This window comes from Schistocerca nitens, chromosome 3 (genome assembly GCF_023898315.1).
Source record: "Schistocerca nitens isolate TAMUIC-IGC-003100 chromosome 3, iqSchNite1.1, whole genome shotgun sequence".
Classification (NCBI taxonomy): domain Eukaryota; kingdom Metazoa; phylum Arthropoda; class Insecta; order Orthoptera; family Acrididae; genus Schistocerca; species Schistocerca nitens.
This window is the reverse complement of record NC_064616.1, coordinates 191,741,470-191,758,200: the sequence shown is the minus strand read 5'-3', so window position 1 is coordinate 191,758,200 and position 16,731 is coordinate 191,741,470. Positions and strand designations below refer to the sequence as shown.

Here is a 16,731-nt window from a genome sequence, read left to right as displayed (position 1 = left end):
TCCACCTGGCGCCTCAGTCTCAGTTGGACCAGCGTTCGTGCTGGACGTGCAGACCGCGTGAGACGACGCTTCATCCAGTCCCAAACATGCTCAATGGGGGACAGATCCGGAGATCTTGCTGGCCAGGGTAGTTGACTTACACCTTCTAGAGCACGTTGGGTGGCACGGGATACATGCGGACGTGCATTGTCCTGTTGGAACAGCAAGTTCCCTTGCCGGTCTAGGAATGGTAGAACGATGGGTTCGATGACGGTTTGGATGTACCGTGCACTATTCAGTGTCCCCTCGACGATCACCAGTGGTGTACGGCCAGTGTAGGAGATCGCTCCCCACACCATGATGCCGGGTGTTGGCCCTGTGTGCCTCGGTCGTATGCAGTCCTGATTGTGGCGCTCACCTGCACGGCGCCAAACACGCATACGACCATCATTGGCACCAAGGCAGAAGCGACTCTCATCGCTGAAGACGACACGTCTCCATTCGTCCCTCCATTCACGCCTGTCGCGACACCACTGGAGGCGGGCTGCACGATGTTGGGGCGTGAGCGGAAGACGGCCTAACGGTGTGCGGGACCGTAGCCCAGCTTCATGGAGACGGTTGCGAATTGTCCTCGCCGATACCCCAGGAGCAACAGTGTCCCTAATTTGCTGGGAAGTGGCGGTGCGGTCCCCTACGGCACTGCGTAGGATCCTACGGTCTTGGCGTGCATCCGTGCGTCGCTGCGGTCCGGTCCCAGGTCGACGGGCACGTGCACCTTCCGCCGACCACTGGCGACAACATCGATGTACTGTGGAGACCTCACGCCCCACATGTTGAGCAATTCGGGGGTATGTCCACCCGGCCTCCCGCATGCCCACTATACGCCCTCGCTCAAAGTCCGTCAACTGCACATACGGTTCACGTCCACGCTGTCGCGGCATGCTACCAGTGTTAAAGACTGCGATGGAGCTCCGTATGCCACGGCAAACTGGCTGACACTGACGGCGGCGGTGCACAAATGCTGCGCAGCTAGCGCCATTCGACGGCCAACACCGCGGTTCCTGGTGTGTCCGCTGTGCCGTGCGTGTGATCATTGCTTGTACAGCCCTCTCGCAGTGTCCGGAGCAAGTATGGTGGGTCTGACACACCGGTGTCAATGTGTTCTTTTTTCCATTTCCAGGAGTGTATTATAAAGAGTGTACAGACCTCCGATTAGTCAGTCTGCATTTGTCTGCGTTAGTCTGTAGTCAAGTTTCAATCTGCGCCTAATAAGATTACCATATTCCTGTACATAGCCATGAAGATAAATGAATAGACACTTTGTCAAGTATCAGAGATATGTGAGAATAATATTAAAATACCAAGACCAAAGGAACTTCAGATTGTCAATTGTAAATGGCATCCAGAACCAAGTTAAGTTATTTTTATGCTTGTTATTATTTTAATAAGTGTGTGTGAAAATTAATCAAGTTCTGTTTAAAGTTGGTCACCGTCAATCTGCTACTCTAAGCGTGCAAGTGGCATTTCTATTGTCTGACCTAACGGCAGAAGATAAACACGCCACGATAAGACCACGAGACATATTGCTGACACTCGCTTACTTCGTTACAGCGACAAGTCAAATAATCTGATGGTGTGTGTGCCGAAGGTCTTGCAGTACGCACACCACAGAATGTAACCCAAACAAATACTCACAGAAGGTGTTGAGCAAAGGCAAACGTCACCATTTCTGCCGATCCATCTTCCAGGACGCTTATTACATGGAATGTATTCGAATTAGTCCATAGTACCACCCTCCTAAACTATTTCTATTCCTTCTGAGACGCTCTTTATATACAGGCTGGAACACCTGATATTTGTACCCCTTTTTTATTTATTTACTTTTATTTACACGTCAAGTTCCGTAGGACCAATTTGAGGAGCAAGTCGCCAAGGTCATGGAACGTCTCAGTACACAAAATTACAACATAAAAGTAATAACAGACAAAAATAAAATGTTTATGAACGCGAAAAAGTCAATCCGTAAGTTAAAGTAAATACAATCAACAATACAACAAGAATCAGCTTACTTTTGCAAGGAACTCCTCGACAGAATAGAAGGAGTGACCCATGAGGAAACTCTTCAGTTTGGATTTGAAGCTCGTGGATTACTGCTAAGATTTTTTAATTCGAGTGGTAGCTTATTGAAAATGGATGCGGCAGTAAACTGCGCACCTTTCTGCACAAGAGTTAAGGAAGTTCGATCCAAATGCAGCTTTGATTTCTGCCGAGTATTAACTGAGTGAAAGCTGCTTATTCTTGGGAATAAGCTAATATTGTTAACAAGAAATGACAGTAAGGAATATATGTATTGAGAGGCCAGTGTTAAAATATCCAGACACGTGAACAAGGGGCGACAAGAGGTTCGTAGACTTATACCACTTACTGCCCGAACCGCCCGTTTCTGAGCCAAAAATATATTTTTAGAATGGGAAGAGTTACCCCAGAATGTAATACCATACGACATAAGCGAATGAAAATAATCAAAGTAGACTAATTTTCGTGTCGAACGATCACTCACTTCAGATAGTAAAAATGGCAGCATTAAGTCTTTGAACAAGATCCAGAACGTGGGCTTTCCACGATAGTTTACTATCTATCTGAACACCTAGAAATTGAACTGTTCAGTTTCACTAATCATATGCCCATTCTGTGAAATTAAAACGTCAGGTTTTGTTGAATTGTGTGTTAGAAACTGTAAAAATTGTGTCTTACTGTGATTTAGCTTTAGTTTATTTTCTACAAACCATGAACTTGGGTAATGAACTGCACTATCTGAAATCGAGCCAGTGTTGCACACAACATCCTTTACTACCAAGCTAGTGTCATCAGCAAACATAATTATTTTAGAGTTACCAGTAATACTAGAGGACATATCATTTATATAAACAAGGAACAGGACTGACTTCCTGGACCACCCCCTCCACCCCCCCCCCCCCCCCCCACTTGACTGTACCCCACTCAGACCCCACATCACAGCCATTCTCAACATCGTGAATAATGACCTTTTGCCGTCTGTTGCTAAAGTAAGAGGTGAACCAATTGTGAGCTACTCCCCGTATTCCATAATGGTCCAACTTCTGGAGCAATATTTTGTGATTTTCATAGTCAAACAGTCAAACGCCTTAGTTAAACCAAAAAATATGCCTAGAGTTCGAAACCTTTTGTTCAACCCATCCAGTACCTCAGACAGAAAAGAGAATATAGCATTTTCAGTTGTTAAGTGACTTCTAAAGCCGAGCTGTACATTTGATAACAAATCGTGTGCCATAAAATGACCAATTATCCTTACATACACAGCCTTTTCAATAACTTTAGCAAACACTGATGGCATAGAAATACTCACAGTTGGCAATTGCGTTCAGGATTTTCGGTTGACTTAAGAAAGCACATCCACCTTTCTTCCACGGAGAGTTTAAACTTCTGTTCTTCCGAGTAACGCTTAATTTCTTAAAAGCTCTTTAGATACTATCCATTTTTGGTTAGTTATACAATAGTATATAACAATAATCATAACCCAATCTGGGTTTCAGATAGCGTCATCCAATCAAATACTTGATTATTATTAAAAGAAATACCCCTTTTCTCTAATATCTGGAACAGTGGCTGTCAAAGTGTGCGCCAGGGAGCCTCAGTGCGCTCTAGAACATTTACGGGTGCGCCCTGTAATATTTTAGGAAAAAAATGGCCAGATATAAAAGAACAAGTAGCTACTCAATTTTATCCATTTCACGACACGTATAATACGGAACGAGTCCACAAGTTTTGTCGAATAGTTCAGTTTGGTTACGGAAATAAAATGGCAAGGAGTTGAAGAAAATGGCGTTCGAGGCATTTATTAATTATGAGTGACCATGAAGCATTATGTTGTAAGAAACTTGCAGTCCATGGTGGCAGTCTTGGACTGCAAGTATTTTACAAAATATCAAATTAGTTAATCTGTATATTGAGCAACCAGTAAAGGAAACAAAAAGGAAAATTCGGAGTAGGAATTAAAATCCATGGAGAAGAAATTAAAACTTTGAGGTTCGCCGATGACATTATAATTCTGTCAGAGACAGCAAAGGACCTGGAAGAGCAGCCGAACCAAATGGACAGTGTCTTGAAAGGAGGATATAAGATGAACATCAACAAAAGCAAAACGAAGATAATGGAATGTAGTCTAATTAAATCGGGTGATGGTGTGGGTATTAGATTAGGAAATGAGACGCTTAAAGTTGTAAATGAGTTTTGCTATTTGGGGAGCAAAATAAGTAATGATGGTCGAAGTAGAGAGGATATAAAATGTAGACTGGCAATGGCAAGGAAGGCGTTTCTGAACAAGAGAAATTTGTTAACGTCGAGTATAGATATACGAGTCAGGAAGTCTTTTCTGAAAGTATTTGTATGGAGTGTAGCCATGTATGGAAGTGAAACGTGGACGATAAATAGTTTAGACAAAGAGATAATTGAAGCTTTCGAAATGTGGTGTTACAGAAGGATGCTGAAGATTAGATGGGTAAATCACATAAGTAATGAGGAGGTACTGAATAGAATTGGGGAGAAGAGAAATTTGTGGCTCAACTTGACTAGAAGAAGGGATCGATTGGCAGGACATATTCTGAGGCATCAAGGGATCACCAATTTAGTATTGGAGGGCAGCGCGGAGGGTAAAAATCGTAGAGGGAGACCAAGAGATGAATACACTAAACAGATTCAGAAGGATGTAGGTTTTAGTAGGTACTGGGAGATGAGGAAGCTTGCACAGGATAGAATAGCATGGAGAGCTGCATCAAACTAGTCTCTGGACTGAAGAACACAACAACAACAGAAAAATAAATTACTGTGTTGGCCACACCAAATTTTACCATGGGTGAAGTGTTACATTTATAAATACAGTTACATTCATTATTAAATGAATTAATCACTCCCAGAATTGCGTGATGTTATGATTGTAGCAATATGACAATTATTTGACGATTCTGTTTCTCCAGACCTCAGCATTCTGCCATCCGAATAATTATTTTTCTCGCCCCACTGCGAATTGCACATTCCGTAGAATTCCTTACACTTCTCGGATGTGTAAGGGATGACCTATGTGGGCCAGCAATGGCTTTATCATCAATCATTATTTGGAAATACCTTTGCCCAGTTCCCAAACAGCCGCTACTGTTAGCTTAGATTAGCAGCAATGGAAGAGAGAAGACAGTCGGCATGAAACGTTCCGAATATTTTCGACACTACAATAATTTTTTTTAAAAAAAGGATTTAATTGTGTTAATTGTGAAAAATGATCGCTGAAACTGATTTTTTATTATCATATAAAATTCAGCACAGTAAAGACTACACGAATAAGCTACTTTCATTAGAAAAGCTTTTCATTGATTTTCTGTAATATATTCAAGTTGTTCGGAAAGTCCCATTATAAAATTCTAGGACTTGTAGAGGGGAGTGAGTACATCATGTTTTGAACATGAAACCATGTCCGGAAACCTACGAAACAGCCGTTTGAAAAAATGTTTGCTTGGTAGGTATGCAACATGGCAGTCCGGGGGGGGGGGGGGGGGTTACGTCGAATCGGCTGATGCCATTTGACGTCTGCTCTTCCACTCTGACCTGTTTCAAGCCTCATTCAAGTGTCTGTGAGTATTAGAGCTGTTATGGCGTAAAGTCTTGCCCCGGCAATCCAGTCGCGAACGATACAGAAGAGATGGTCTGTGAGGAGACGTCAGCCAATCGCACGCTGACCGGTACCCCCTCCAGGACGACAATGCGACAGCTTCGGCCCATATGTGAAGAGGACATAAGCGTCGCGAACGACTGGCGACGGCTCAGTTGAATAGTAGCTCTAAGACTAGCGACTTGAATAGAAGCGTCAACGCTCGTTACTTCGCTTGTACACTCTATGTAGCTCAGACTTGGAATTATTATACTGAAGAAGATTCATCATTTCGTATGTCGCCCTTTGCTTGCGACACATCAGTGTAATTGTCAAAGTTAAGTATTGTCATTTACTTTTTATAATAAAACTTTTCAATACGACTTGTTTGATCTGATTGTCTAGCGAACCGAGTACGATGGATTCCTAGACACCCCATATTTGACAAGTTTGGAGACATAATAAGAGCAACATAGTTGACTACACGTTTGCGTAATACGCCGATATGATCCTTCTGAATGGAGTAGCTCACGGTAAAGGAAGAGCTCTATCAAGAGCGTTCTCCACACCGTCCACTCCGTCGCATACCCTTTTGGCCATAATTACGCAATGACTTCGAGAAAGGGTACCTTCACCGTCAGCAGGTGTGACTGTGGAGCTCCAAGGAGACGGCGCGCACCCGACGTGGTTCAAAATGGTTCAAATGGCTCTGAGCACTACGGGACTTAACATCTATGGTCATCAGTCCCCTAGAACTTAGAACTACTTAAACCTAACTAACCTAAGGACATCACACAACACCCAGCCATCACGAGGCAGAGAACATCCCTGACCCCGCCGGGAATCGAACCCGGGAACCCGGGCGTGGGAAGCGACAACGCTATCGCACGAACACGAGATGCGGGCACACCCGACGTGGAAGAGGTCGTACTGCATCACGTTGAAGAAAACCCGTCAACGAATACACAAGCAATTTCTTTGTCTGTTAACGAGTGAAACTGTAAAACGAGTAATGTACTGTGTCACGACTGATAAGTTAGTTGTAAAAGTGGTCACGTCAACGACATGTTTTCAAGTGACTGTAGAACGGAAACGGCACGTTTCCGGACGTGGTTTCCAATTCATATTATCTACTCACCACCTCTAGAAGTTTATAACGGTAATTTCCGAACACCCTGTATATTAAATATTTTGTAATGTTTATAAATTGATTGTTCAGATGCTCTGAAGTTGTAAGAACTTGCATTTTTTTGTGAAATTGAAAATTTTGAAGGATGTTTTATCGTTAAAAGAACTTGTAGCTCTGACCGAAACGTCGGACTACACTACTGGCCATTAAAATTAAATTGCTACACCAAGAGGAAACGCAGATGATACGAGAGTATTCATAGGACAAATATATTGTACTAGAACTGACATATGATTACATTTTCACGCAATTTGGGTGCATAGATCCTGAGAAATCAGTACCCAGGACAACCACCTCTGGCCGTAATAACGGCCTTGATACGCCTGGGCATTGAGTCAAACAGAGCTTGGATGGCGTGTACAGGTACAGCTGCCCATGGAGCTTCAACACGATACCACAGTTCATCAAGAGTAGTGACTGGCGTATTGTGACGAGCCAGTTGCTCGGCCACCATTGACCAGACGTTTTCAGTTGGTAGGAGATCTGGAGTTGTGCTGGCCAGGGCAACAGTCGAACATTTTCTGTATCCAGAAAGGCCCGTACAGGACCTGCAACATGCGGTCGAGCATTATCTTGCTGAAATGTAGGGTTTCGCAGGGATCGAATGAAGGATAGAGCCACAGGTCGTAACACATCTGAAATGTAACGTCCACTGTTCAAAGTGCCGTCAATGCGAACAAGAGGCGACCGAGACGTGTAACCAATGGCACCCCATACCATCACGCCGGGTGATACGCCAGTATGGCGATGACGAATACATGCTTCCATTGTGCGTTCACCGCGATGTCGCCAAACACGTATACGACCATCATGATGATGTAAACAGAACCTGGATTCATCCGAAAAAATGACGTTTTGCCATTCGTGCACTCAGGTTCGTCGTTGAGTACACCTCCTTTCTGTGATGCAGCGTCAAAGGTAACCGCAGCCATGGTCTCCGAGCTGATAGTCCATGCTGCTGCAAACGTCGTTGAACTGTTCGTGCCGATGGTTATTGTCTTGCAAACGTCCCCATCTGTTGACTCATGGATCGAAACGTGGCTGCACGATCCGTTACAGCCATGCGGATAAGATGCCTGTCATCTCGACTGCTAGTGATACGAGGCCGTTGGGATAAAGTACGGCGTTCCGTGTTACCCACCGATTCCATGTTCTGCTGACAGTCACTGGATCTCGACCAACGCGAGCAGCAATGTCGCGATACGATAAACCGCAATCGCGATAGGCTACAATCCGACCTTTATCAAAGTCGGAAACGTGATGGTACGCATTTCTCCTCCTTACACGAGGCATCACAACAACGTTTCACCAGGCAACGCCGGTCAACTGCTGTTTGTGTATGAGAAATCGGTTGGAAACTTTTCTCATGTCAGCACGTTGTAGGTGTCGCCACCGGCGCCAACCTTGTGTGAATGTTCTGAAAAGCTAATCATTTGCATATCACAGCATCTTCTTCCTGTCCGTTAAATTTCGCGTCTGTAGCACGTCATCTTCGTGGTGTAGCAATTTTAATGGCCAGTAGTGCATTTATTTTGTATCATATAAGGGTAGGTTCTTCGAGTCGGACATCGTTTTAATAACATTCTTTAGGGTACGTGATGGCGTCATGATGTATGTATAACATGCATCGAAGAAACGGAGTATCGGCTACTTTTGCTGGCAGGCAACATTAGGGTGCAGCTACGTTTGCCATTCTATTCCCTGTTTCATCAGTTTTCACATGGTAGGGGCATTTTGGTATCCCGTGACTTTGTTGGTTGGGAACATCAAGGTGGATGGAGGTAAGTACTCTAATACTGGAAATGTTAGTCTTTAATCCTCATTAGTTACATGAGATGTATGAAGTCGGTGAAAAGTGGCAGTAACAAAATTCCAGAGCTTCTGAGTTGCTCTAAAGATGCCGTGGACAAGCTTATTCGCCAGGATTTGACGAGCTGGGCTGCGATTATAGACTGAGCTACAAGACCAGTAAAATACGGGTGTTATACACAGCTCAGTCAATTTCACAAACGGCGGTGGCAGAAATGAAGATAAGAGCGGTTGCTCGATGCATCCCAGCCACGCAGCCACTTACCATTAAGATGAAGATCAGAGAGGTCATCAAGATAGCAGAACGGCCTGTCAGCACGAACTACTAATTTGGTTATTAACTATCGCCGTCCTGGCTGTCAACGATTTCGGTACGTCACGCTTTCTGAGGCAGAATGGTTCACGTGATTCGTTTATCATAGCCAATTAAACTGAAATCAAATACGTCAAACAAAAAAGTATATATAAAGTTCCAACATAATGTAGGAGCGAGGACCAGCAACTTAGATTACTAAATTGTATTTTTCCAGCTTTCATCACAGTTGCAATAAAAATTATTTATTTGTGATTATTAATTTCAGCCAACATTGTTGCTTCTAAAAGCATGGCATTCGTTGTAAACTTAACATACCGGGTGGTTATAATCAAACTTTCCCTATTTAACGCGTTGTTGTTGTTGTTGTGGTCTTCAGTCCAGAGACTGGTTTGATGCAGCTCTCCATGCTACTCTATCCTGTGCAAGCTTCTTCATCTCCCAGTACCTACTGCAACCTACATCCTTCTGAATCTGCTTAGTGTATTCATCTCTTGGTCTCTCTCTACGATTTTTACCCCCCACGCTGCCCTCCAATACTAAATTGGTGATCCCTTGATGCCTCACAACGTGTCCAACCAACCGATCCCTTCTTCTAGTCAAGGTGTGCCACAAATTTCTCTTCTCCCTAATTCTATTCAATACCTCCTCATTGGTTATATGATCTATCCATCTAATCTTCAGGATTCTTCTGTAGCACCACATTTCGAAAGCTTCTATTCTCTTCTTGTCCAAACTATTTATCGGCCACGTTTCACTTCCATACATGGCCACACTTCATGCAAAAACTTTCAGAAAAGACTTCCTGACACTTAAATCTATACTCGATGTTAGCAAATTTCTCTTCTTCAGAAATGCTTTCCTTGCCATTGTCAGTCTTTATTTGATATCCTCTCTACTTCGACTATCGTCAGTTATTTTGCTCCCCAAATTGCAAAACTCATTTACTACTTTATGCGTCTCATTTCCTAATCTAATACCCTCAGCATCACCCGATTTAATTCGAGTACATTCCATTATCCTCGTTTTGCTTTTGTTGATGTTCATCTTATATCCTCCTTTCAAGACACTGTCCATTCCGTTCAACTGCTCTTCCAGGTCCTTTACTGTCTGTGACAGAATTACAATGTCATCAGCGAACCTCAAAGTTTTTATTTCTTCTCCATGGATTTTGACTCCTACTCCGAATTTTTTTTTGTTTCCTTTACTGCTTGCTCAATATACAGATTGAATAACATCGGGGAGAGGCTACAACCCTGTCTCACTCCCTTCCCAACCACTGCTTCCCTTTAATGCCCCTCGACTCTTATAACTGCCATCTGGTTTCTGTACAAATTGTTAATAGCCTTTCGCTCCCTGTATTTTACCCCTGCCACCTTCAGAATTTGAAAGAGAGTATTCCAGTCAATATTGTCAAAAGCTTTCTTTAAGTCTACAAATGCTAGAAACATAGGTTTGCCTTAATATATTTTCTAAGATAATTTAACACGTTATAACATGAAAACTAATTGCCGTACGAATACCAAACTTGGTAGTATTAATGTCCAGAGTATGGGGTGTATGAATTCCATGCGTCACAGCGCCGCCGTCCATTTCAAACGATGGTCACCAGGTGCCGTGATCAGTCATCGTGATTCGTAGACTCACACAAATGACCAGTCGCAGTGCACTTGTTGACGTGTCAACATGAGCTTCGAAAAAAGGAGCAGGGCATTATTGGTGAAGCTCTATTATCAAAACAACAGTAATGTTGCAATTGCACTTCTAGAATATCGCCGGCTGAAATGATTACGGAAGGGTCCTCTTTCTCCACCTGCTGTGTTCGAATCAACTGGAGAACTGGGCGTCGATCCGGGAAGAGGCCGAGGACCGGTCGCACCACAGATGGTTGATGAAACCGCTTTTGCTATGGCAGACAACGCTGCGGGCAATTCCCGATCGTCAGGCAGTGCACGTGCTGTGTGACGGTAGTTGAACATCCAGTGGTCCACTGTATGGAAGGTACTTCGAACCATTCTCAAATGGTATCCGTACAAGATCCATATCGTCCAGCAGCTTGCACCACACGACGCGCAACGACGTGTTGACTTCGCTCTCCACTCTCTCGCAAGGACTGAAGTTGACGAGGGCTGTCCGTGGACCATCCTATGGATAGACAAAACCCATTTTTCTCTGGTGGGTGAGGTGAACACACAGAATTTCCGAGTGTGGGGATCTTCACTTCCGCTCACTGGACATGAACTTCCTCTGTCCGTATTGTGTGGTTTCACGGCTACATTCATCATTGGCCCACTATTTTTTGAACAGGTTGGCGCTCAAGGACCAAAGACGTTGTGCAGTGTGACTGACCAGCGTTACTGCGATATGCTTCACCAGAGTGTTTTACCCGTCCCACGTGAGAGAGACGCATTGAACACAACAGTTTTCATGCAAGATGGGGCCCCACCGCACATCGCTCGTGAGGTTCACTTGCTTCTCAAAAACACATTTGGAAAAGATCGAATTATCAGCCGATCGTTTCTAAATTCTTGAGGGACGATCACGTCATCTCACTCCCTATGATATCTGGTTGTGGGTCTACCTGAAGGACTGGGTTTACTAGGGGAACATTCACACATGTGCTGATCTGAAGCGCAGCATATCAAGAGAGGTAGCCACCATACCTATGGACATGTTTCTTTCTGCTGTGGAGAATGCAATCCTGCGCTTTCAGACTCTTCTGGACACTGATGGACGCCATATTGAGCCCCTTTTGTAGCAGTAATGGTACAGATATGTAATGGTATCATGTACCGTAGCTGCACATTAAAAGTGTTTCAAGTGAAATCATTCCGCGTTATTTCTCTTCCCCATGTCCTTGACAATAAAGCTATCAAGTTTGGTATTCGTTCGATCATTAGTTTCCGTGTTATAACGTGTCAAATAGGGAAAGTTTAATTACAACCACCCAGTACGTTTCCACCAGTGCACAAATATGCGATAGCCATAACTGGTACTTTTATATACACTCCTGGAAATGGAAAAAAGAACACATTGACACCGGTGTGTCAGACCCACCATACTTGCTCCGGACACTGCGAGAGGGCTGTACAAGCAATGATCACACGCACGGCACAGCGGACACACCAGGAACCGCGGTGTTGGCCGTCGAATGGCGCTAGCTGCGCAGCATTTGTGCACCGCCTCCGTCAGTGTCAGCCAGTTTGCCGTGGCATACGGAGCTCCATCGCAGTCTTTAACACTGGTAGCATGCCGCGACAGCGTGGACGTGAACCGTATGTGCAGTTGACGGACTTTGAGCGAGGGCGTATAGTGGGCATGCGGGAGGCCGGGTGGACGTACCGCCGAATTGCTCAACACGTGGGGCGTGAGGTCTCCACAGTACATCGATGTTGTCGCCAGTGGTCGGCGGAAGGTGCACGTGCCCGTCGACCTGGGACCGGACCGCAGCGACGCACGGATGCACGCCAAGACCGTAGGATCCTACGCAGTGCCGTAGGGGACCGCACCGCCACTTCCCAGCAAATTAGGGACACTGTTGCTCCTGGGGTATCGGCGAGGACCATTCGCAACCGTCTCCATGAAGCTGGGCTACGGTACCGCACACCGTTAGGCCGTCTTCCGCTCACGCCCCAACATCGTGCAGCCCGCCTCCAGTGGTGTCGCGACAGGCGTGAATGGAGGGACGAATGGAGACGTGTCGTCTTCAGCGATGAGAGTCGCTTCTGCCTTGGTGCCAACGATGGTCTTATGCGTGTTTGGCGCCGTGCAGGTGAGCGCCACAATCAGGACTGCATACGACCGAGGCACACAGGGCCAACACCCGGCATCATGGTGTGGGGAGCGATCTCCTACACTGGCCGTACACCACTGGTGATCGTCGAGGGGACACTGAATAGTGCACGGTACATCCAAACCGTCATCGAACCCATCGTTCTACCATTCCTAGACCGGCAAGGGAACTTGCTGTTCCAACAGGACAATGCACGTCCGCATGTATCCCGTGCCACCCAACGTGCTCTAGAAGGTGTAAGTCAACTACCCTGGCCAGCAAGATCTCCGGATCTGTCCCCCATTGAGCATGTTTGGGACTGGATGAAGCGTCGTCTCACGCGGTCTGCACGTCCAGCACGAACGCTGGTCCAACTGAGGCGCCAGGTGGAAATGGCATGGCAAGCCGTTCCACAGGACTACATCCAGCATCTCTACGATCGTCTCCATGGGAGAATAGCAGCCTGCATTGCTGCGAAAGGTGGATATACACTGTACTAGTGCCGACATTGTGCATGCTCTGTTGCCTGTGTCTATGTGCCTGTGGTTCTGTCAGTGTGATCATGTGATGTATCTGACCCCAGGAATGTGTCAGTAAAGTTTCCCCATCCTGGGACAATGAATTCACGGTGTTCTTATTTCAATTTCCAGGAGTGTATTTTATACATATATAAAAGTACCAGTTATGGCTATACATATGCGTGCACGGGTGGAAATGTATGTCAACGTTTATGATGAAGACTTTGATTAGAGAATGGACAACATAGTCCGAAACTAGCCACCATAAATAAAAATTTTTGAGTGGAGTTGTGACGGCAACTGGAAAAGAGGTATATGATTTACATCTTCCTCTGTCCTCTCATCCAGTCAGCCCACAGCATATCTAACCACCACTGACACGAGACAAACAGCACATGTGAGGGTATTTTCGAAAAGAAATACCATTTGATTATTATAAAGACGACACCACATGTAACGGCAGTGCAATCAAGGGATGCAGGAGGTTCGCACTTGTCAGCATGTCTTCGATTACTACCACAGGCTCCATGCAAGCGCAGGAGAATATCTCCCATAGCATAACACTGCGCCCACCTGCGTGCGACCGTGGCACGCTGTAAGTTTGGAGCCGCTGTTCACCACGATGACGGCGTTTGTGGAGACTACCATCGACCTTGCGTAGCAAAATGTGTTTCACCTGAAGATCCCACATGTCTCCATTGATCGGCGGTCGAATCCCGATAGCTCCGTGGTCACTGCAGTCATTGGGTCAATATGTAGGGGTGGTCTCCTGCAGAGCTCAGCGTTCAAAAACGTAAGATGAACGGTGTGTTCCGAAACACTTGTGCGTGCACCAGCATTTTGCTCTTTCGGCAGAGATGCCACAGACCACCATCTATCGTACTGCACAGAGCAGACAAGCCTCCGAACCCCACGTTCTGTGAAGAGTCGGCCGGCCGCGGTGGCCGTGTGGTTCTAGGCGCTGCAGTCCGGAACCGCGGGACTGCTACGGTCGCAGGTTCGAATCCTGCCTCGGGCATGGATGTGTGTGATGTCCTTAGGTTAGTTAGATTTAAGTAGTTCTAAGTTCTAGGGGACTGATGACCTAAGATGTTAAGTCCCATAGTGCTCAGAGCCATTTGAATTTTGTGAAGAGTCGTGGACTTCCTACCATTTAGCGGCTAGTCGTAGTTTCACTGTTCTTCTACCTCTTTCCGCAGATGCTCACGACGGTGGCACATGAACATTCGACCAGCTTCGCCGTTTTCGAAATACTCGTTCACAGGCTCTGCGAAATAATAATCTGCCCTTTGTGAAAGTCGCTTATCTCATTGGATTTCCCCATTTGCAGCCCATATGTTCGCTAGGGTGATTCACTGTCCGTGTCTGCTCCGCTTGCATACTTTCACTAGTTCGTCACGTGCCCGCAACGCCACCAGGCGGTATCCGACGTTGCGGTGGGCAGTGGTCATAATGCTTTGGCTTGTCAGTGTACGCGGCGCTATGACCAATGGCCTTTTGCGAGGTACTCGACTCCAAATATCCGTTGAATGAGGTTCCCTTCACAATATTCGCTCGAAACTGATTGAACTGGACCTGCATTCACTAACAGCAGCAGTTCCTATCGAGTTTGGATCCGACTGTCATTGGCAAGGCGTGACACGCGTCTGTCATCTCTGTCGGTTAGGTTTTTTTTTTACGAGAGTCGTACTTACATCGTGTTACACGGTTGCGAGTGATACACCATTCCCTTTAGACACATTAGACAAGACACAAGAACAAATCGGCCACCTTCATTCACCTTGTGGGCATGAGATCGTCCAAACACGATAGTTCCTTTCTGCCACTGTGGTACTTCTCCACGTAGACAGCTTTGTGCGCTAATTCCATATAATCGACAGGCAGATACAGGGGCTGGACAAACAGAGTCATGGAAGAAAGTATTCATACACCGTTGTTTATGCAGAATATCTTCACTTATTAGAACTAAAGAGCACAACCAGAGATGTTATTTGGCAAACTAACAATATGGGGTTTCCTTCCTAATCTGTGCATATAAAAGGATTAACTGAATTAGCCTTCTGCAAGAAGTAAATAAAAATTTTGTACCGGCTGCTTTCACACAAGGGGAAGAAAGTATTCATACACTACTAGACATGTAAACATAGAAACGACTTACGAGCTGGTCGCAGCAATGACCACCTTCAGTGGCATGCTGTATCTCATGCATATCGTTTATGTGCAACGGCCAAATGGGCCCCAAAGGCAAGGATACAATTGTAGAGGGAAGGCAAACAGTTGTCTCCCAACATGAAAAGGGAAAATCATTTTCAGAAATAGCTGACAATATTGGAAGTAGCCGGGGAACTGTGCAGTCCATAATATCGTGGTTTAGAGAAAGAAATACTCTCATTAGTAGCGAAAGATGTGGTCGACCACAGAAGCTAACGCGAAGAGAACGAAGTATGTTAATAAGGATGGCGAAAAAATGTCCTAAATTGACAGCGTCTGCATTGTCCGCGTACGTTAATGATCAGTTCGGGAAGGAAATCGTACCAAGTAATATGCGCTAAATTTTACGTAGAGCAGGTTATGGAGCTAGGGTGCCTAGAAGAAAACTATAAATCAGCAAGAAGAACAAAAGTTAAGAACTGAATTTGCTTGAGAATATTTAAGCAAGAGCACTAGATTCTGCGACAAGGTGCTGCTCACAGATGAAAGTAAATGTACCATATTTGTAAATGATGGCAGAATTATTGTGTGGAGACGACTAAATCCTGAGCTGGATCACAAGCACATTCAACTCACAGTAAATCACGGTGGTGAAGGAATTATGGTATGGGGATGTGTGGCTACATCTGGCGTTTCGCAGCTTGTTTTTGTTGAAGGTAACATGGATACATTTCATTATTTAAAAAACGTTAAGGAAAATCTGCAAAAATATTGGGTTTAGCCACAGATTACTACTTTCTAGGCTCCGCTGGGTAGCCTTGCGGTCTGAGGCGCCTTGCCACGGTTCGCGCTGCTTCCCCCCCGTCGGAGGTTCGAGTCCTCCCTTGGGCGTGTGTGTGTGTGTGTGTGTGTGTGTGTGTTGCCTTTAGCGTAAGTTAGTTTAAGTTAGATTAAGTAGTGTGTAAGCCTAAGGACCGATGACCTCAGCAGTTTGGTCCCACAGAACTTACCACTACTTTCTACAAGACAGTGACCCTAAGCATACAGCTGAAACTGTTCCTCTGTCGTTGTTGTTCCATACTTCCCATGTTCTTAAATTTCCAGCACAGACAGCAGACCGTAATCCAATTGAACATCTTCGGAGTACGCTTGAAAGAATGGTAAGAAAACATGAAATACGAAGTAAGACTGGTCTGAAACAATTTCTACAACAAAAAATGGCAAAATGTTAACTCAGATGCTACCAAAAAACTGATTCATTTCATGCCCAAGAGGTCAAAGGAAGTGATACATAGAAGAGGAATGCCTACAAAGTATTAACGT

At 45.2% G+C, this 16,731-nt stretch overlaps 1 protein-coding gene across 1 annotated transcript in view; it reads right to left on the bottom strand.

Annotated features, from left to right (window-relative positions):
- LOC126249143 (Down syndrome cell adhesion molecule-like protein Dscam2) overlaps positions 1-15,450 on the bottom strand; it is a 242,097-nt gene extending 226,647 nt beyond the window's left edge. Inside the window, exon 1 of the mRNA XM_049950796.1 lies at positions 15,416-15,450. Within this exon, the coding sequence (XP_049806753.1) occupies positions 15,416-15,450 (35 nt within the window). The remainder of the gene's footprint in view (positions 1-15,415) is intronic.
- Between the last annotated feature and the right edge of the window lie 1,281 nt (positions 15,451-16,731).